This window comes from Uloborus diversus, chromosome 2, assembly GCF_026930045.1.
Source record: "Uloborus diversus isolate 005 chromosome 2, Udiv.v.3.1, whole genome shotgun sequence".
Classification (NCBI taxonomy): Eukaryota; Metazoa; Arthropoda; class Arachnida; order Araneae; family Uloboridae; genus Uloborus; species Uloborus diversus.
Window position 1 is genome coordinate 87,354,103 of NC_072732.1, and position 23,477 is coordinate 87,377,579.

The 23,477-nt window shown below is 34.0% G+C and overlaps 1 protein-coding gene across 1 annotated transcript; it reads right to left on the reverse strand.

Moving 5' to 3' along the window:
* Window positions 1–857: 857 nt before the first annotated feature.
* On the reverse strand, window positions 858–16,694 carry LOC129216400 (proton-coupled folate transporter-like). The gene is made up of 5 exons (XM_054850615.1): window positions 15,896–16,694; window positions 12,724–12,960; window positions 11,478–11,561; window positions 8,465–8,621; window positions 858–1,231 (listed from the first exon to the last, which is right to left on the reverse strand). The coding sequence occupies exons 1-5, from the start codon at window positions 16,692–16,694 to the stop codon at window positions 1,111–1,113; spliced, it is 1,398 nt and encodes a 465-aa protein (XP_054706590.1). The 3' UTR covers window positions 858–1,110.
* Window positions 16,695–23,477: the final 6,783 nt, after the last annotated feature.

Here is a 23,477-nt window from a genome sequence, read left to right on the forward strand (position 1 = left end):
AGAAGAATAAAACGAGTGATACAATAGCTTGAGCACTTCAGCCTTAACCAGCACGCGTCTTAGTTTGATATACAAGAATGGTAAATTAAATTATTATGTTAGTATATAAAACTGGTAGAAAGCGTAGATTGTAAAAGATTGCTCTTACTTAATATGACTAGAATAACAATCAACAACTAAACTGTTGAATACCTTCTGGTGTTTTTTCATTATTATGGTTACAGTTTTTAATACATTTATTTAAAACCCGTGCTAAAAAGAGAAAGAAATGAAATTGGTTAAAATCTGGATTTATCAGGTAAAATCGACTTTTCCTATTCCTGAAGTCGGTTAAAATGTAGCCTATATTACCCGTGTTACAATTACGGAACGAATGACAGCTCATTTATCAAAACTAGACGAATAATTTAGGCGCTACGCTGGAACGAAAGCAAATACAAACATACATAGACTGCTAAAATCATAACCCTTTCTTTAGCCTTTGGCGTAGTCGGGTAAAAAGGCCAATTCTCTAAGTCTTTTTTGCGGATTACCCTTCGATAGGTTTTTTAGTGAATGTTTTTCAGCATGTGGATTATACGAAATCCAAATATGAATCTTTTAGTATTAGCCAGCACTTTCCGGTTATTATTATATTAGTAACCAACTGTTTATTGGGACCGACATGGTTAAAAAGACCAGTGATTGCTGTCCCATAACTATTTCATTCATTGCAATTGAAATTTCATCAATATTTGCATCAAATAATATTTGCTAAGAAACTGAAAAATGCTAAAAATCATTACGAATGTTTTTTTTTTTATAATTTTATTTACAAAAAATGATTTTAAAGAAAGATCTCATGAGATGAACAAAGCTTATTAAAATAGATGAACATTTCAACATAGATGCAATAAATAAAAATAAATAAACAAAATGAACAATCTGATTGAATTTAAAATCAGACTGACTTTTTCAGGTCGTAGCATATGTGTTTTTAGCTATACCTATACTTTTATTTTAGTTTGATGTATCTTCATTTACATCATAGTTTCCTTGTGGAAGCAGTGATATTCATCTTCAACAAAACTAAATAACAATATCACTGTTGTGATAAATTACACTAACATCCTACACAACATTTTCGCATATGCTGTTGCTTCGAATAAAGAAAATAGGTTCTTTGTTTTCCATTTTGTTTGCTGGATCGTCATTTTCATCATAGCTTGGTTTTGGGAGCCGAGATATCCACCTGCAACAAAAGTAAATAAAATTACCAAAAAAAGAAAAAGAGGCACTAACATATTAATATTGTATGCAATTCTTTTGTACATGCTTCTGCTTTGAACTTTTTTGACAATATTATAGCTATTACAATATACAGGGTGATCCAAGAATAACTTTCCCTACATGTGAAGCTCTAACGGCATATCCGCTGCAAGAATCAAACCAAAATTATAAATATTGTTATTTGAAGGTCTGTACTCGAATTTGTGATGATTTTAAACAACGCAGTGCTTACGGTTACGGTTAGAGTGGATGAATTTTTGATTCAGAACAGTCATTTTATTTCTTGCGCTTTTGCGCAACTAGATCAGCGTATTGAAAACCGTACAAGTCATTGGAACGAGTTTCGTGAGACGTTGCAGGCTTAAAACATTTGCAAAGATGAGCCTTTTTGGCCTAATGACACCATAAAAAGATGGCTTTTTGACGAACTTCGCATGCCTCAGAGGATTAGGCAGTTGTACAAGCACCAGTAATGGAAAAATATTTACAGTGCTATGCGGAAAAGTATGTCTTTATCCAGGGCTTGATTTTTCTGACTAACAATTTTTGTCACGTGCCAATTGTTACTACGCTGTTTGAAGTTTTTTAACACGCTGATCAATTTGTGCAAGAAGTGGGTTTTGCTACTTGAAAGTTTTGAGGTTTGTTCCCTGTAACCATAAACATGAGAAGTGGATTGTTTAAAATCATCGCTATCTCGAGTGCATACCTTCAAATAACCATATCAAAAATTTTGGTTCGATTGGTTCAGCGGTTAGACAGCTAGGGATTCGTATACAGGGGAAGTAATTATTGGGACACCCAGTACATAAGTCTCATTGACATTTTTTGGCGACAAAAAGGAACTAATGATACAGTTTTTAATCTTAATTTGTCTATACTTAAAGAGGAATGATTATCAGGTCATTGACTCGCATCAAAGGAGGATTATTTTTAAAAATTGCGAAATATTTGTTTCATTTCCTATGTATTTTCCCCGTTAAAAATATAGATCAGTTACTTGAGTGTTTGGAGGAATAAAAGCTTTTGAATTAAGACTGTTCCATGCATTTGAATATGCAATTGCAATACCAGCGACTTGAGCGCTCTTGGTATGTTTTGAAGTTGTTACCTGTATAAAAGTATAAACATATGCTGAATACTTACAATAAAGGTATTAATACGTAATGTTAAGAATATTTGTATTCCTCTTGCAGAAAAATGGTAATACCCTCCCTTCTTTTTAGATCAATACAGCGTTTCGTTTAAAAGCAATGCAAAAAAAAAAAAAAAAATCAAAATAATGTACAGTATCGCCCCAACCAAGAAGGTTTCTAAGTAACTTTAAATGAAAATGCTGGCAATATATAAAATGAAAATTGATCGCTTACATGAAAAAATGCACTTAGTGTCGCACATGTAACAGAAGTACCCTAGGGAATCTTTATTTTTTTTCAAAATATCCAATATTATTCTGGAGCTTTTTTTTCCCTTTACTTTAGGAAATGTACTTATCAACCAATTGCTGATTATTGAAGCATGACGCGTGCATGTGAGTAATAGTCGGAGAGCCCAGGGTGGCCAGACCTTACTTATTTTCTAAGTAACAAAATGTGTAGGACAGAATAGAGTTAGCATGTACTTTGAACATACGTGTGTCTATCAACTTGGACCTAGGGCAAATTTGCAGGTACTACGTACTTAATGTATGCAAAAACAGTGATAACATTACTTATTTTCTAAGTCTCAAATTTTATATAATGATGCTCAGGGAGCTATTCCAAAACATTTTGTAAGCTGCCAGGCTAATCGTATGGGCCAAACATCCCGCCAGACACAACTGAATGTACGCAAAAACAGTGATAAACTTACTTATTTTCTAAGTCTCAATTTTTATATTGTGATACTCAGAGAACTATTCAAAACATTTTGTAAGCTGCCAGACCAATCGTATGGGCCAAACATCCCTCCAGACACAGTTAAAACATCGCTGTGAGTACGAGCGCGACGTTATTATTCTTGCGCTTAAGAGTCATTGTCTGTAAGGATCAGGCAGGTTGTGATTGTTGACATTTTTAATTTTCTTTATTTTTGCAAATGTTGTTCCTTATCATGAATGTAATGTTTGTGCAAAATATGAGCTTTGTCTGCCTTACCGTTTTTGGGAAATTAAATTTTTTAATTTCGGGGCGTGGCACATTTTTGCGTGTTTTTCAAATTTGTAGATTTTAAAGTTCTTGTTGCTTTAAGCGCCCCTATAATGACATGGATTTTTAAATTCTATACTATTATATGGTCTTCTTAGATGCTATTACAGCTGTCAAATCGGTGTCACTACGAGGGCGACGGCCACGAACTCCGTTTAAAAATGACCGAAAATGAATTTTTTTCTATATTCAAGGCCAATTTTCTCAAAGCGCCTTCATGATGACACCAACATTTTTAGATCATTTTCTAGCCACACTTACATACATCAAAAATATGTATCAAAATCGGTGTCACTATAAGGGCGCCAGAAGATATTGGAACTTTTATTCGATAAATTTCACAAAAACACAAATATTTAAAATCTAACTACAACTGTCGCCCTCATAGCAGAGATCTGATACTAAATTAGGTTGATAACCAACATGTTTGTCTAACATTTGCACAAAAAAAAAATCGGTGTCACTCCTATTATTTTTGGAAATATAATCGTTCGAAGTTAGTACGTTATGGCGTTTTTTTATATTTATTTATTTAATCTTTTCACCCCCAGATAGTTTTTTGAACATATTTATTTTTAATTTAATACAAAAATGTGTATCTTTTAACATAAATAGCTTTGGGCAGTAAGAGCGTCTTTTTCTTGAATAGAAAATGTCCGTTTTGATATAGGTACAGGCAGATGTATTGTGCATAATATGTCTAGATTATCATACCAATACTCATCTTGTTTTTTCGGCCAAACAAATCTATTTATTCCAATTGTTCTTGACATACCTCAACTTGCAAATGGATTTAATACGAAAGATGTATAGAGAGAAGCTCTTGCAAACATCTTATATAAATGCTTCAAATTTTCAACTAATAAATACCTCTGCATTGCCAAAAGTTTAATTTAATGAAATTGGATGGTCCCTATCTTTACGAGCTCAGTTCAAGTTCACTTCAAAGCAGAAGGAGTATTTATAAGAACAATTTACGATTGGTGAAAATACTGGGAAAAAACAACATTCCTGTCAAGTTGCACACTAGATGAGAAATGCAGTTCGTAACGGGGAAAAAACTGTTCGTTGCTTCAGAGTATTGTACTATGAAACAAATCCTATCCTTTTTTTTCGATGGAAGAAACAAAAAAACGAATGCATTCTCAATACATCAAATGAGAATATTGAAGAAAGCGAACATTCAGAATCTGAAACTGAATTTGAGGATAACGTAGACCAAAACGAAGAAAACATTAAGAATCAAGTCAAACCAATTTCAGAAAGACGATCATCTCTTATTGAAAACTGCTAATTTTGTAGCACTAAAGCATGGGAAAACATGGTATCCCAGAAAAAGAGTAGAAGTTGACCATTTGCAAGTTTATGTCAAATGCATGTCAAGAACAATTGGAATAAATAAATTTGTTTGGCCGGAAAAAACAAGACGAGTATTGGTATAATAGTCTAGACATGTTATGCACAATAGATCCACCTGGTACCTATATCAAAACGGACATTTTCTATTCAAGAAAAAGACTCTCTTGCTGCCCAAAGCTGTTTATGTTATAAGGTACACTTCTTTGTATTAAATTAAAAATAAATATGTACAAAAAAAATCTGGGTGTGAAAATATTAAATAAATAAATATAAAAAAAAACGTCATAACGTACTAACTTGGAACGATTATATTTCCAAAAATAATAGGAGTGACACCGATTTTTTTTGTGCAAATGTTAGACAAACATGTTGGTTATCAACCTAATGTAGTATCCGGTATCTGCTATGAGGGCGACAGTTGTAATTAGATTCTAAATATTTGTGTTTTTGTGAAATTTATTGAATAAAAGTTCCAATATCTGCTGGCGCCCTTATAGTGACGCCAATTTTGATACATATTTTTGATGTATGTAAGTGTGGCTAGAAAATGATCTAAAAATGTTGGTGTCATCATGAAGGCGCTTTGAGAAAATTGGCCTTGAATATAGAAAAAAATTCATTTTCGGTCATTTTTAAACGGAGTTTGTGGGCGTCGCCCTCGTAGTGTCACCGATTTGACAGCTGTAACAGTATCTAACAAGACCATATAGTAATATGGAATTAAAAAATCCACGTCATTATAAGGGCGCTTCAAGCAACAAGCACATTAAAATCTGCAAATTTGAAAAACCGGCAAAAATGTGCCACGCCCCCTAAACAAAAAAAAATTGTTTTCTCAAAAATGGTGAGTCAGACAAAGCTCAAATTTCGGATTTACATTACATTTATGATAAGGAACAACATATGTGAAAATAAAAAAAAATTTAAAATGTCAACAATCACAAATGCTTTAAACTGCCTGATTCTTACAGACAATGACTCTTAAGCACTGAAAAATATCGTCTGATTTCCAAAAGCAGTATTGTTAATGCAGAAAACCTAGTAAATAGAACATGAAATAGGATTTCAGTGAGATCCCAACTTTACGTCCCTCGTATCTACGTTTCCCCCACATTTCACAATTTTTCATCAGGTCCCAGTTATCAGGTCCCCCAGTTATGCCTGCTAACTTAGACCGAGGGCCAATTTTCAGGTACTGGGTACTGAATGTACGTAAAAACAGTGATAACTTTACTTATTTTCTGGGTGCTGATTTTTTCATATGTTTTACAGAGTATTGTCAATTGTTCATAGCAAATTGCCAAACACGTCCCATGGGCACTAATGGCTGCCAGTGGCACAACCTTACTTATTTTCTAAGTCTCAATTTTTATATTATAATACTCAGGAAACTATTTCAATGCATTTTGTAAGCAGCCATACCAATCATATGGGCCACATCCCACCAGACACAGTTAAAAGGTCACTGTGAGACTTAGCGCGACATTATTATTCTTGCGCTTAAGCACTGAAAAATATCGTCTGCTTTCAAAAAGCAATATTGTTAAAGCAGAAAACCTAGTAAAAAGAACATGAAAGAGGATTTCAGTGAAACCCCGATTTTACGTCCGTCAAATCTACGTTTTCCCCACATTTTACGTTTTTTCATCAGGTCCTTGTTATCAGGTCCCCTAGTTATGCCTTCTAACTTAGACCGAGGGCCGATTTTCAGGTACTAGGTACTAAATATACGCAAAAACAGTGATAACTTTACTTATTTTTCGGTTCAACCTAATGCATAACTCATACCACCGTTTATATACTTGTACAGTGGCGCTGTAATCGAATCAGTCATTCTGACGTTATCGCACCAGTCCACTTTTCATTTGGGCAACCGTTATAAGTTCTTGCAATGTTGGTAGACAGGTTTCATACACTTGCTGCGTGATGAACTATTACTAAAAGAGATTAAACCTAAAGGTTCTGGTGCTTCTCTACGCAACCACCATGCCCGACGACTTGTAGCTGGAATCTAAACTATAGTTCGATTCTTAACATTAATGTGCAAAAAATGTCTTTCCTTTCTTAATTTGATGATTCTGAACAACTTTGTAATTGAGTTTTGTCCCGTATCTACTACCGTTTCTGAGATAGGAACGCGAACTCTGAGTTTTTTCACCCGGTGGCGCTGCAAGTGGCTTCATTGTGTAGCGCATTGCATCTTTGCGGTACCAAGACCTCCACTTTTATAATTATGGTTCTTGCCGTTCAGAAATTGTTATGGTGACAAAGAATTTTAGTGGGCACCCTGTAGGGGAAACCCGGCTAAAGTGGATACCCCGGGCAAAGCGAATTTTGCCTATAACTCCCAAGTAATTAGTTGGCCGGCAGTGGATACTATATTCAATATGTCCGGTCATGACAAGTCCCTTTATCCGAACCTGGAAATCCTTCAATTTTGAGATCTCAAGCCAATGCTACCATTGAACACTGTCCTTATACTCCCATGGGATCCGAAACAACAGAATAAGTCCAAGGCACTGATGTTCCCACCGCTTCACCCAAACCTGGATGTTCTAACAACTACTACAGTCTTATAGTTTTACAACCTATTCCTCAGCCTGTTAAACGAATAACAACACGTAAACGAAAGCTTCAGAGATCTTCACTGCTGACAAGTAGTCCAGTAAAGGACAATCAGAAATGAAAATTTGAAAAATCAAAAAAGACTTTTATAAGTAACTTGATGATGTTTCAACTAAAGCAACTTAAAAGACCACTACCAAAAAAATTAAATCAAAAATCTTTGCTACAAAACATAGGACTGCATAAGAGAACGATAAGAGGAAGGAATTAAAGAAATTTTATGATGTAAGGTGCGTTTTCTGTGGTGAAATGTTTATTGAAGAAGATGATCAGCCAATGGAAAACAGGATACAATGTCGTATTTGTACTCAGTGGTGTCATAAAGAGTGTTCAGCATTCGAAAATGGTAATGATTTTGTTTGTGATAACTCCAATATTTAGTATTGTAGCAGAAAAATGTTTTTTTTTTTTTTTAATATGCTCCTAAATTTAAGATGTTGACTTTTTTTTAGTTTAATTTCTTTGTTGTTATATTAATTACTGCAATAATTAATATTGTAGAAAAATCTTTTTTAATGTGAGCCTTTAACATTCAATGCTTATTTTATTTTTAAGTTCAATTTCTTTGTTTGTAATAACTACAATAATTAGCATTGTAGCAAAGAAATGTTTTTTGGATATGTCCATTTAAATTTCAATAGGTATTTTATTTTTAATGTTTAGTTTCATAACAAATAATGTTGTTATTCGCTTTGCCCTAGTACCGAATCGACTTTACCCGGAGTGTAGGGCAAAGTGGATATTCAAGCCATTGTTGAAAACTGGCCTTATATCTAATAGTGTAATTAATATTAAGGAAAACTGTTACTGCATTACATAAGTTCATTAAATGGAGACTGAATATAAACATTTGTTTCACTTTCCAAAGTTATAACTAAACGACAATAATCAAGAAAAGCTTAAGGTATTCACGTTGCCCGTTTTTCCCCTATATTATTAAATATTCCGCTCACAAGAGAACACTTTACAGAGTTCAACTTATAATGAGCTTCTAAATTGAATTTCAAAATAATTTTTATACTTACCAGAATACTACAACTTGCGAAATAGACATTACACCCAAAATTATAAAAATCAATCCAGGGAAGAAGTCTAAAGTTGCGTTGAAGATTTGAGTAACTGCGGCAGAAAATATAAAAGGGATACTTGTCTCCACCATAGACAGAAAAGAAAATATTTTACCTGAAATAAAGTCATGGGGTTAGATCTTTATTCAAATTTCTTCAGATAATGCAACTTAATCTTAAGACGATTGCTAATTTTGATATACTTATGTGGATATTCAGTCTAGAAAAACCCTCCAAATTTTATCTGATCACTTTGCCCGTTCTCCGTTGCATCGATGTAATACAGATTGATCAAATAATAAAGAAAAATGTACCAGCCCTTTGTTTACATTAAACTTATGAAAATGAAAAGTTTATTTTCATGCAGGTGAAAAGAGGGCATATGTTAATAAGTTTTTTATTTCTTTATTTTTCAAAGTTTATTATGAATTTAAAAGCGGAAAAAATGTCCTCATGATCGAATAGTTTGTTCTTTGTGTCAAGAAGTTTTTTGAGATTTAAAAAAATAGATATTCCTTTCCTTTATAATATTTTTAAAAAATATATTCAGTTGTTCACTTTTTCCCCTATAGGAGAAGGGGCACATATGATCACAATTGAAAATGCAAGACAAGCATTATATTCTAAAAATATTGTAGGTGTACATTTGAACGTTGAAGAGTTTGTCACCTACACTGCGTCAGCTTAAATTGTGCCATAAAGAAACTAATTTTCACCAAATAAATATATAACTGCTCACTGTCAAAAGTCTCGTACACTATTCTGCAAATTGGATAGAATCGAACAAAAACTATTCTACTTATTAATTGCTTTTGTACTCCATGCAGAGTTTAAACTGAAGTTTAAAATCTTTTTTAAATACATTTTTAAGTGTATTTTAAAACGATTTTAAACTCCAGATTTTATCTTAATGAAACTTTTTTGTGTCGTTTTATTTCCTGAAGCATTATACAACACTATATTGTATAACAGCTCTTTAGCAACAAAAGAATTGAAAAAAAAAGTAAATAAATATTTAATAACAGTAATTACAATAATAATAAATGAATTATTATTATTATAATAATAAATTAATTATTATTATTATAATAATAAATGAATTATTACAATATAATAAATGACAATCAAGTTGCCATCGAATTATAGATAAATGATACTTATTTATCTATAATTCGATATCGTAATCATTCGATATCATAATCATCATACCTTAGCTAACTTCCAAAGAAAGAGCATTCTTATTTTAATTAAAAAAAAGTATTAAAGACTGTCACAACTTTACTTGAATATTTATATAAAGGTTTGCAATAATAAGGTTTAGCTAATTAGTTTGAAATATGCTTTCACGAGAAAAATATTAATAAAATTACATACATCAATTGCAAAAACAAAGAAGTTTCCACCACAGAATCATAAATGTCTTTTTGTTCTAAAAGTATGGCCAAGATGTAGTAATGATATCATTACTTGAAAATTTTTCAAGTTTTTTTGCTTGAAGTTATTTTAGTAAAAAAATCCATACTCACATGTGCTCCGTGTTAGTGATGTGCCGGATCGTTAAAATAGTATATCCGTGGATACGGATCATTAGTGTCAAGATCCGCGGATACGGATACGGATCTCAATTTTTTTTTTTGACCCAATTCAACTATCCAAGTGTAAAATTTGTTACGGAAGGTACTCCCGTCAGAATAATGGCAATTTCTTCAAAAAATGCCAACTGCGGCAAAAATATAATCAAGACTATGATTTACTCTTTAAAGAAATCTCTGTTAAAATTGAGGGACAGTTGGAAGGAATTTGCCAGCACTGCATAAATGCTTAGATGGAATGTGCGAAATTATTTCTAGCTTACTCGGTAGATGTAGGATACAGGAGCAAGAGTGTAAAGCTGCTACTGGACAGGCTTGAAATAATTTTTCGCCTTTTATTTCAGCATAAATGTAGCTTTGACCCATTCCACCCAAATTACTCCGACCGACGGAATAACACGGAAAACCTTTACAAACAGTAAATAGAGAATTTAGTCTCACTTTTTTTGAAGGATGCCGAGAAAAACAAAAATGAAGAATAACAGAAACCCCAAATCAATAACAAAAACTAATATTGAATAGAAAATTAAAAAAAAACAAAACAAAACATGTCTCAGAGAACCGACCTCATATTAAGATGAATTTCACGGGTCAGAACACACATTTGTTAACAAATATGAACTGACAGCAGGTAAAAATTTTAAATCATTGAGATTTTTCTCCTTACCTTCCGACTATGAAATCGTTACCAATCACGCGTATAAAAGCTTAGAATTGCATTTAAAATTTACTTAAGAAGATAATAGTTCCTATTGTACATAATAGAAGTTTCAAATAAATATCAAACGCAGAAAACTTCGTTCTTTCACTTAGGGCCAACATTTTTAACGTACGGGTAAGTTTTTACTACCATAATTGTAAAAAAGGTTAAGTCGGTTTTTAATTAATATCTCCGGTAATTAAAGTTCTAAAAAAAGGAGGCCAACCTAAGAACACTTTCTTAGGTTGGCCTCCTGTTTAGTATCTGTTTAGGAGCTACGATGCCACAAAAAGACAAACTGATACACACTTTTAAATTTTATTTCCCCTTCCTTTTTGCAACGGGGGGGGGGGGGTACAAATTGGCTTCTGAAATGATACTTTATAATTTAAATAGGGAAAAAACCTAATTTAAACGGAATTTAAGAGTCTTTTATTCAAATATCTAAAAGTTTTTAGAACAGAAATGATCCGTTTAAGATCCGTCAAAAAAGTAACGGATACGGATACGGATACAGATCTTGGTTTTCCCTCGGATATCCGCGGATACGGAATATCCAGAACATCACTACTCCGTGTGCCATGTGACTCCCTTTCCCCTACTATTTTTGACTTGGAGTTCAATGTTATTCAATTTGTTAGTAAGCATTTTTAGAGAGAAAAAAAAAACTAAATCTTACCCATTTCATCTTTAGATGCAATTTTTGAAATCCTTGATCGTGCAGCTAAAGGTACTAAAATGCCCAGAGCTCCTGTCACATTTCCTAGGAGAATAAAACGAAATTAAATAATCAAACTTTCATACATAGTAAAATACTAAAACAAATGAAAGCATCAAATCTCGTGGCATAGAGTTGGAAGAAAATACTTAGTATCAGCAATGAAATGTTAGAATTTTCATTAAAAGCCCTGCAATTTTTTCCGAATCTAACAAGTAAGTCCAAAAAATCTGTTCATTACCATTTTAGTTTATGACGGTAAACGTCAGAGCGAATCGATTACACCAACTACCAGTTTTACGAGGATCAAGCTACGGTCATGTTCAAACCTCCGTCCGACGCGTGAGTCGCCCCACCGTTTAAAGCTTTCTGTGATTGAAGAAGACTTCAAAAAGCGCAACCTTCGAAGAACCTATGAAGTCAACCTTGCGACAGTTTGGGTTGCAGACGGACGTATGAATTGAATAGTATTCCTGAAGCAAATGTTTTAATTAAAATAGATACCACGTAAGAAATAAACATTGTTTTTTACTGGATATCCCGCGCCTCGGGTCAAGTTCCAATTCAGATATCGGGGACACTAAGCGAAAAACTTTTTTGGGCCCTCACTTTAAGTCAAACTTTATATTTTTAGCCTTTAGATTAAACAGTTCTATCCATTTGGGGTTCTAAGAAGGGGGGCCCTAGGCAACGGTCTAGTTGGCATGTTTAGTAATCAGAACCCGCTCCGGGTGTATTTCAGTGCGCAGCGAGCTATGAATATTGTTACATTATTTTTGTCAAAAAACAATCTGATGTTTAAATATAGGTAATGATATAAAAATCTGTGGTATCTTTTATTTTCTTTGTAATAAAATAAGTACTTCATTTTTCTGGAATTCACTGAACTTATTTTGGCATTTTTAGACACACTTTCAAAACGTACAGATCATGCAAATTTATATCTTTATCTGAGTTTTTCGCATGCGTTAGAGTTTAAGTCAAGACTAAAGTTGAACTCTGTTATTATGTCATTATCAAGGGTCCAGAATATTTATGATGCAATAACCAAAAAGTTTTATAAGTTGCGTTCGCGGGAAAATGAAAGAGCTGACATTTCTTGACTTATTAACAGAGCTGTCACTATAAACGATGTCATTATAACCAAGTTCAACTGCATTAAGTTATTTAAGCCAATTTTATATCAGTGATATATTTAAAAGTTTACCTGCATAGAAAAGAAATTCTTTCGATGCCAATCCCGTTAAAACACTTCTGCCTATTGTAGAAACGGATCCAACCAAACCAAGCGTTACATCTCCAAGTTTCATTCTTTTAAATAATGGGACGATGACCACCGAAGAAAATGTCCCAATAACAGCTATGATTCCAAATACGGTAGAATATTTTGTGTTGTCCCAACTGTACCGATGATGAGCATAGGAAAATCCTATAGCACCTAAAGCTATTATAAAAAATATGTAACTATAATCAATACGAAGTTAAAGTATAATATACTCGGATAATGCACTCCGGCAAGGAAAGTGACCAGGGGTGCCCATTTGGGTGGTTCAAAAAATACTTTTTTTTTCAGCTACAGTCCAGGACACCTCCGATTTTTTTTTTCAACTTACTAATACTATTATGCTGTAAAAGTTTTAGCTTCTTACTCTAATTTTTAGAGGGTGCTCAATGACTCCTTGATTTAATATTAGTCGAAGCATAGAAAATGACACAAATTTAGAAACATTTAATTTCCCCAGCTGATTTTTTTTGTAAACAATTTTTTATTGCAATGTATATGCATACTACTAGTGTATATTATAATATGTAGTATTGTTATTTCATTTCAATGTATTTTTTAACCCCCCCCCCTCCCCATACTTATGAAGTTTGTGGGAGGAGGTCTCTTTCAGTTGAAATGGGAAATTAAAATTCTTGCAGTATATTGCTATTCACAGGTCTAAAATATTGAGGGGTGTCCTGTTATCTAGGAGAAACCGTTTTTTTTGCATGTATTTTTGAACCACCCTTGACCCCCCACCCCAGTTTAATGGCACAAATGCCCATTTTTTCTCAACCCTCCTTCCCCTTTAAATATTTTAGCTCTCTTGTTTTACTTTTTTTAAAAATATCTTTTATTTATTTTTTTATTCATCTATTTTTAATTACTATTATTATTATTTTATTCGAAGGGTTTCTTTCTATGCCAATGAAAAATACACACAGGGAGACACATAGACTAACAAACTAAATAAAACAAAATATAAATAGAATAAAATAAATAATTAAAATTAAAATAAACAATAAATAAATAAAAAGTAATAAAAATCTCCCCTCCCCCACAAATGTATCTGGCGCAACTTCGCCAAAATCCCTCCCTGTTGGCACCCCTAAATGTGACACGGCTAAAAAGAAAAAAAAACAGCATTGGAGAAAATCAACGTTTTACGCAATAGTAGTTTCAAGCGATTTAATCTCAAATATTACATGTGACGTAAACAATTACAATGTGATGTTTACTGACTAGTTTTTAATGTCTAAAATTATATAATGCTTACATAAAGTTCAAAAATTCGTCTTCAAAATTATGAAATTTTAATCATGCGTCACTGTTGATTATATCGTTTTACGCCACCACGCACGAGTTATGTGAGCTGACTTTGTGCGAGTTTTGGGGGAAGAAAGAGCATTAAAATTAGATTATAAATCAACAGCTAGTACGTTTTTCCATTAAATGTTACATTGTTAGCGTTAATAAATGTTAAATGTTACATTAAACATTTATAAAATGTTTAATGTAAGATACCTACAGTTTAATAGATTTTTTTACGAGAACAATATAAGACTCTCTATTATTTCTGTTTAACACCCTTTTTCTTATATTTGCCTAAATTAAACTTATTTCGACTAAAGAAGACGTTCATCTTAAGTGGAAAGAACTAGTTCACTCATAATCACGAAATACTTTTTCGGGGTGTTTTCTTTTATTCAAAAATCTTCTCGTCATTTACATCCCTTTTCCTGTTGCGCAGGAGTTTGAACATATTTTTGAACCTTTAATTTCATGAAATAATTTTAAAAGACCCAGCAAATGAACTGTAAGAATAAAGAAAAAATAAGTCTACTATCTCACAATCTGTTGAGCGTAATGCATGAACTATTTAAAACTACTATAAATCTAAAAACACTTTTGTTGCTTTGGTCAGTTTAGGTTTATTTTCAATTTATAGTTATCCAATCATACTGAATCATTGCATACCAAGCGTAGTTTTAGTGATACTCTGTATATCAACTATAAATAAAGTAAACAAAAAAAAAATCTTTAAAAAGGAAACTTAAAAAGTGTACTAATGATAATGTCTAAAAATAATAACTAATGTTATTGAAATGACAGCTACATTGATATTTATTAAGATAAAATAGTTCTAGTATTCGCTACAGTAACACAAAAGTAACAAAATGATACAGGGAGATTCAAAAAGAAGTGGTGGAGTTTCTCTCGCATATATTTCGAAGAGTCAAAATGGTTCGAAAGAAAATTTTAAAGTAGGGGAAGTTTGGCTACAGTGAGAAGCAAAAATTTTCAATTTCATTTTTTATTCTCACTGTTCTTCCTGTTTCACTGTACCTACTCCTCCCTTAAAAAATTGTATGAATGTTCTGCGGTCTCTGCCTTGACGCCTGAACGATGTCACACCTCAAATTTCTGACGGTGTACAGTAAAGTCTCAATAAATCGAAGTACCAAGGGTCCAGCTAAACCCTCCAAGTTATTGGTAGTTCGTTTTTTTGGGAAAATCTTTGTATTTTCATGATTCACCCAACGAATACTTTGAGGAAAAGAATACTCGAGTCATAAAAATCCGAAATATGGAGAGTTGACTGCAGCATGTAAGCAGTCACGGAAACAAGTACTGCGGTGATACAATTTTTCAGTTCGTCACGATTAGCAGGCAGGGGGATATGAACCCCATCAGATGGTGGTAGACTGGTGATCTAGAGGGAACAGTCTTAAAGTGCCTAAATCAACTATCCTGATTGCCATTTTGATTCACTGAATAATAAATAACAAGTGGGATATCATCGATAATGCACAGAGACGTCTAGTGGTTGCCCAATTGAAGCTTAACACATCGTTCTTTCATTCAAGATCCACTAGAGAGCTGTAGGTCCAACATTCCCAAATCGGTAGCCTTATGAAACTTTTCCATCTATTTTGGAGCACCCTGTAGTACTACTAAATCCACATTAACAAAAAAAAGTAATAATTTCGCAGTAACTTTATAGTTGAAAATGCAGTCATAGAAACATCTTACGGACAGGAAATAGGTTTTTAAAATCCTACAGTAGTGGGTTTTAGCAATATTTAATGGGTTTCAACACTGAGATAATACTTACAAGCTTGATGTAGGAGTGTCAGACTCATGCACAAGGTAAGCAAAAATATTTGCCTTTTCCCATTATTTGGACGGTTCTTCATTGCAACTCGAAAGCTTAGTATGACATTTTCTGTGGAAAACAAATTCCGAATCTTCTCTGGCCACGTTTCTTTGCAATCAAATCCTCTCGTCTCGGCTACTGCAAAAAGTAGCCACAGAAGAGCAAGGACATGTACAGCTGTAGCTAGCGAGAATATTGACACGTATCCATAATACATGAATATGTATCCACTTGCTAATACTCCTATGGGCATTGCAAAACCATAAGATGCTTGAAACAAGGTATACTTCATTGTCCGGTTACTTGGCGTTGAAGCATCTGAAATGTAACTGTACGCTATGGCGGTTATTGCCACGAAGCTACCAGAGAATCCATTGAGGAAGGCGGGTACAAAGAGATATTCTACCCTGGTATTCATGAATATTGACAAGAGAGTAATCAATATGTCATCAAGGAGCATGCCCATCAATGCAATGAATAATGGTATTTTTCGACTGTACTTATCGCTCCATGAGCCTATAAATGTAACAAGAATGGAAGCAGGAAGAAAGCTCAATAGATTGTATCCGATAATGTAGTTGTTGGCTAATTTTACAACTTCGTTTTTTATGTCAGGATAGTCTGATATATTTGAGCAAATGCTGGAAGAATGATTGAAATGAACTAAACATACTTTGTCCATTATTATGGTTGTTTGAGATACCATTCGCAGAGCGTATGCGAACATGTATAAGAATATAAGAACCTCTACTCTCATTTGCCGTATTTCGGATAATATGGATTTCAGTTTTGATGGTTTTTGTTCAACTTCTGAAGAGCTCACAATTTCGTTATCTTCATCGTTTAGTTTTCTGATTTTCGTAAGTTCAATTGGTTCAGAACTTTTCAAATCCTCTTCGGGAATAATTTTCAATTTTCCGCTTTTGGTAGACATCTTGTAATGATTACCAGTGTCTTCTTTCATTTTGAATCATATGTTAATAGCAACTTTGAAATATTTCTGAAAATGAGAAAATAGTTAATAAAGTGATATCAAATAAAACGAGTGAATTTCCAAAATTAGTTTTCAGATAAATATGAGTAAAAAAATTAAACTAATATAAAATATTTTACATCCAGGCATTTGAAAGTTAATAAGCAATGTTCGAAGAGTTTTACTCTTATTTTCTAAATGTGCTGCACCTGAAATGAGAATTTTGAAAAAATAAAAGAAAAAAAAATAAATAAAATAGTAAAAACAGCATGAATTTGAAGTGTTTTCTGCCCACTTGCTAATAAATTAAATATTGAAGTTTCACGTCTACCTTTACAAATAAAATGTTCCTGAAAACTCCTCATTTTTTTCAAATGTCTCTAAAATCTTAAACGAAAAAGTAGAAGCTCTCCTTTTTATTACCCAACTGCTTCGTGCACGGCACAAAGGAGGGTGTTTATAAGTCTATGTATGTATGTTCCTATGTGGCGTTATAGATGCTAAACGCCTTGGCCGATTTTGGAAATTCTTATGTCAATCGATTTGTCTCAACCTTGGGGTGTCACTAAATACATGACAGTAATCAAAATTCACTTATCAACAACCAATTGCCATTTTGTCAGTTCGTGATCGTATCTCACGCTACCTGCGAGCGACACAGCCTGCGACAAATGCTGGTAGCTTTCACTGCCTGAATTTTTCGTTTACTAAGGCTAACAATTGGAGCCTCAGTGGCCGAGTGGTCTAAGCGATTGCTTCTCCCATTTGATTCGGTGGGTTTGAATCCCACCCTCGCTCCGAATGTACTTTTCCCTCTTTCGATTGATTTCGATTCCGAGTCACAACTGACTACAACTGTATTTATGTCGAGGACTGCATACTAAGTACCTTGCTTCCATTATTCTTTTTATACCGATAGATGGCAGCACCATCACCGGATCGAACAGTTAATGAGAATTTAGAACTAGACCAGGAGCTAATAGTAACCTGGTGCTAGCACCCCTAGAGGTATCGTTTCACTTGGAGGACATTGAGACCAAGAGCATATTTAACGTCGCTCAGTCCCCTTTAATGACGATGGTGGATCTTCGACCATCGAGGTTCGAACTCAGGACCCTCCGGCCCCGAATTCGACAGTCTATCGATCAGGCTACCACGTCCCTTCCCCTCTTTCTGATGTAAATTCTTTCATGTGTTGTTTATATGTATTCTGTACTGTAATAAAAAATATATCATGCGCAAGGGAGGCAAGACACTCAGATTGTAGTCCTCCTCAAAATAAACCCGTGCAATAAGCATCAAAAGAAAGAAGTCTACAAATTCGATTTTCATCTCTAACATGTCGCATTTGTTTTTGTTGTGATTTAGGGGACTGAATATCGTGACGTGCACTTTCTTGGCAGGCTTTTTTAGTTTTGCGAGAAAGATTTCACCGACGACTTTTCCTAGTTCGCGTCATCATGAGTTATACAGGCTGTTTATTTATCTGTGCTGCAAGGCCGTATCCAGAAATTTTTTTTGGGAGGGCTCTCGGATTCATTGGCAAATTGCCCTAACACACACACACACACATATATATATATATATATATATATATATATATATATATATATATATATATATATGTATATATATATATATATATATATATATATATATATATATATATATATATATATATATATATATATATATATATATATATATATATATATATATATATATATACTGGTGTGCAAAAATTAAGGACGAGACGGTTTTTTCAATATAACTTTGTACAAAAGCTTTCCAAATCAACACATTTAGTACCGTAAGATCCCCAATACGTAAGGACATGTGTAATGTAAGCAACACTTACTAAAAGTGAAATCAGAGGGATAAAAAGAAGCTTTATTAAAAAAATAGCATAGAGCGCAATGCGACTGAAGGCCGAAACATCCCTGTGATGGGTGTCCAGCGAGAAACATCCGGTCTTTAGTAGGGGATATGATCTCCCCCGACTGCTAGGCAGGTTTCACAGCGTCTGCCCATGCTGAGAATGAGGGTGTCAATCAGTTGTTGAGGCATTGCTGCCCATTCGTCTTGCAGCGCCAATCGAAGCTCCCGAATCGTTACTGGTGGTAAGGTACGAGCTGCCAAGCGTCTGCCTAGAAAATCCCACACATGCTCGATGGGATTGAGATCCGGAGATCGTGCCGGCCAATCCATACGTTCAATATCCTCACTCTCTAAGAAATGTTCGGCAGCTAGTGTGCGATGACATGGTGCATTGTCGTCCATGAAAAGGAACTGCGGACCCATAGCGCCTCTAAAAAGACGCACATATGGAAGAAGAATCTCGTTACAATAACGGGTCCCGTTGACTGAACCTGCGTCGAAGATGTGAAGGTCTGTACGATCACCAAGCATGATGCCTCCCCAAACGAGAACATTGCGACCTAGATACCTGTCCCTTTCAATGATGTTCGAGGGATGATTGCGGCTTCCCCGCTCTCTCCAGATAAGTATGCGATGAGAATCGCTACTCAGACTGAATCTGCTCTCATCTGTAAAGAGTACTCGTCCCCATTCATTGTCTCTCCAATTCCGGTGTTCCCGGCACCACAGAGAACGCTTTCTCCGATGGGCAGGCGTTAGAGGTACAGACCATATAGGGCGTCGTGCAAACAGACCACGACCGTGCAGTCTTCTGGCCACGGTAAAACGCGATATCGGTCGTCCAGTCGCCTGTGTCGTGTGTCTAGCGATTTCTCCCGCTGTCTGCCGCCTGTTTCTTCTGGCCTGTAAGACAATATAACGGTCATCTGCGGGTGTGGTTCCTCGTGGACAACCACTACTGAACCCCCGGATAGCCGTTCCTGTAGTTTGAAATTGTCTCCAAAGTCGTGAAACGATGCTGTGAGCAATTCCGAACTCTGCAGCCAGATTTGTCACACTGCGGCCTTCCTCCAACTTCCCAATGATTCGACCTCGTATAAAAGCATCCAGATGTCGTCTAACAGATTGATTATTCGCCATTTCTCGCTAAGGCAGCAACTCGGTGTGATTTTAACTGCTATACGGCGTGCAATCTCTTTGCCAGAAATACTGATCTTACACCGACAACATGATTTATAATACTCAGACAGTCCCCCATTACGTCTGCCTGCATATCTGCGCATGTGCTACCGTACTTACTTAATCTCCTGATTGGTCTTTCTGTCCGCTCCGCCTCTTCGTTCAACTGATATGCTAATTTTTCGACTTCGTCCTTAATTTTTGCACACCAGTATATATATATATATATATATATATATATATATATATATATATATATATATATATATATATATATATATATATATATATATATATATATATATATATATATATATATATATATATATATATATACTCAAAATACCCCAGGGTATTTTGGGATTTTTTTCATTTTTTCGTTCTTTTAAAATAATTTTTCTTTCCTGTTCAATCCTTATATTGCTATCAAATATAATTGTATAATTGTAGAGATGCTTAAGATATTAACAGAATGCAGTAGAAGTAAGATAAAAACAAGCAATAACAAAAGAACTTCCGAAATACTGAATTCGATATTAAATAAATGGCAAGACATGGAACATATCAGTCACAAAAATTGATCTTAAAAATATGCTACAAAAACGCGAAAATAATGATTTTTGCATTTTTTACTCAGGATGTATCAAGGAGCTGATACATCCTGGTACATCTTGGTAACTAGATACTAGCCTAATTGCACACAAGGGGCCCGGTCCTTGGGGAGTCCCCGGCTCCAAATCGGTGCGGTGTTAGTTTTATACGAGTTTTAGAGCGAGGAGGGCAGGGGCGTGCACAGGGGGAGAAGGGGCACCTGTTGGCTCGAGCCCGAGCCTGAAGGCTGTCCAATATTTTTAAAACTAGGGGTGAAAATAGGAGTAAACAATAGTGAGGGAGCCCGAAAAAGTCATTTGTGATGGGCCCCAAAAGTTCTGTGAAAGCCTCTGGAGGAGGGCAAGTCTACCAAACTGACAAGGCCCTGGACGGTACTGAATTGAATTGGGAAAGAGAGCAGGAAATCCTAATTAAGGGTCTAAATTTCAAGTATGCTTTGCAGCTAATGAGAAATTGCTTTTTCTGTATTTCTTCAAGTTTTCACTCGTTTAATAGTTACTAAATTATGAATAAACAAACTTTGTTATTTTCCTTTTCTGGCATTAGAAATTAAAAACAAAAAAACTTTCTTCTGTTTTACGGTACAAAACATTTCGGGTTTCGGGGGAGGGAGAGGGACGTTGGGCTCCACCCCCCTCTGGATACGGCCTTGCTGTGCTGTGGTTAACCGCAGTTCGCGCACTTTTGCTGAAGATCAAGCTTAAACCGTGTTAGGTCCCTAGAGGGACTAATTATCAGTAGTTTAGACCACTGCAAGTTATTTAATAAACCTCACGATACAAACTCTCTCCATGGATTGACAAGCTTGCGAAATGTATAACTAAGTTAATCATAATAACTAAGTCAGTGAAAATTAACTAAAAAGTGTAAAATAAAAAAAATATTAAATAAAAACAAAAACCCGACTGCGTAAAAACCAAAAAAACTAGAAAGAAAAATGTATAAGCCCAGTAGTTTAAATGGTATTAAGTACTACTGAATAACTACCCCATTGAAATAGTTTTATAATCGTACACAGGTAAGACAAATCATAAATTAAAAAGCAGAATAGAAAGATCAACAGTCGCGGCCCAATCCTTTCTGATTCAAGGAACCCCGTAAAATTTGAATGGGGGGATCAAATTTGAATCAATCCCCCATTTGAATGGTGGAATCAAATTTAAAATTTGTCTGTTGATCCTTCTACTCTGCTTTTTAATTTATGATTTTTCTTACCTGTGTACGATTATAAAACTATTTCAATGGTGTAGTTATTCAGTAGTACTTAGTAACATTCTTAACTATTGGGCTTGCACATTTTTCTTTTTAGTTTTTTTTTTTTGGTTTTTACGCAGTCGGGTGTTTTGTTTTGATTTAATGTTTTTTTAGGGAATGTAGTTCTAAGTGATACTAATCAACAGTAAAAAATAAAATTTTGGGGATTGTCATTTTCGAGAAAATCCGTAAAAATGATTACATATTTTTTTTTCTTCAAAAAACTGTGGAAAGAATAACTGAACACACATTTCAAAATGGTGCATATCTTTTTAACAAAAAAAAAAAAAAAACTTTTAAACAAAACAAACTGCAACAGAGTATGTTGTACCGTTCCTGTGATAAAGAATTTTAAATATTTTGTCGAAAATCGCAAGTAAAAAATGATGATCGGGCTGCCAACTTTGGCATCCTCTATCTCGGTCTAGATGTTTTTAGACAGAGCCAAAAGAACCTCCAGTCTTGTGCTTTAACATCTGCGAAATTAAAAAAGTACATGGCTACTACCTTAATTTTATTCATATTATTCTTATATGCATTAATAATACGTTTCCAATAGAAAATACTAACGAAAATTATCTTACCTATGCCTTTTTTTAGATAAAAAATGAACGAAAATACTTATATTGTGGTTTTTAAGAAATAAGTGCCCTACAATGAAAGTAAATGGCAGAGAGTCTAGATGAGTTGAAAATATCTTTGCTTTATTCATTAAATAAAAAAATAAACTAGGACTATGCTCAGAAATGCAATGCTTTATTACTAGTATTTTCATATTTAATACTGAGTTGTTTTCTTCCAGTTTTTAAAGCTTATAATAATTCGAGTAACTGACAAATAGATTGACTATTACCCCCCGGATTATCGATATATTGACTATTGACCCGGATTATCGATGTACGTAGGGGCGAATGAGTTTACACAACTTATTTGCATAATTTGATTTTCAGTCACATATTCGTGGAAAAGACTACGAAAGCAGAGCAAAAATCAACTAAATATTTAATAAACTCACACTATAATAAAATTAATTAATGTAAATATTTTTTTTTTTTTGCTGTATTCCACAAAAATAAAAATAAGTACACTTTGTTGTTAAATTCAAAGAGTATTTTTGTTTTATTATTCAAAAAAGAGAGACGCCATAATCACCTTATTTATATACATATTAAACTTACTGTGCTCCATGCAAAATTAAATGAAGAGGAAATTGTTTATCTTGAATAAATTTATCTATATTCCGTAGAAATGTCCCATTTTGAAATTTCAGGAAATTTTGCAAAAACATAATAATTATTTTTTGAAAGAAGAAATCTTTCATACTCTGTTGAATTAGATAAATATTTGTCCACTGCTTTAAAGACTAGATACTTTTTCGTGATGACTTTGAAGTATTTTTACACTAATAAATAATAAAATACGTTTTAAGAGATTTATTTGAAAAGAGAGTCTAATCGATATGTAAATGAATATGATGTGTGTTATCATTGAAAACTAAAAATTTTAATAACCCCCCCCCCCTCCCGGTAAGAATTTTTCCAAATAATGTCTTGAACAATGGCATGCTTTGCGAAAATGATTTTTTTTTAACTGCAAAAGTTAGTAATCAATAGCTGATGTTTTTAGTTAAATTTAAAAAAAATA

Excerpts from the sequence above, each read along its gene's own strand:
- LOC129216400 (XM_054850615.1), bottom strand. The coding sequence starts at position 16,694 with ATGAGAGTAGAGGTTCTTATATTCTTATACATGTTCGCATACGCTCTG. Across the intron at positions 11,562-12,723 it reads AGAATTTCTTTTCTATGCAG|GAAATGTGACAGGAGCTCTG; the intron begins GTAAACTTTTAA and ends TTATTCTCCTAG. Across the intron at positions 1,232-8,464 it reads TCGCAAGTTGTAGTATTCTG|GTGGATATCTCGGCTCCCAA; the intron begins GTAAGTATAAAA and ends CTTTTGTTGCAG.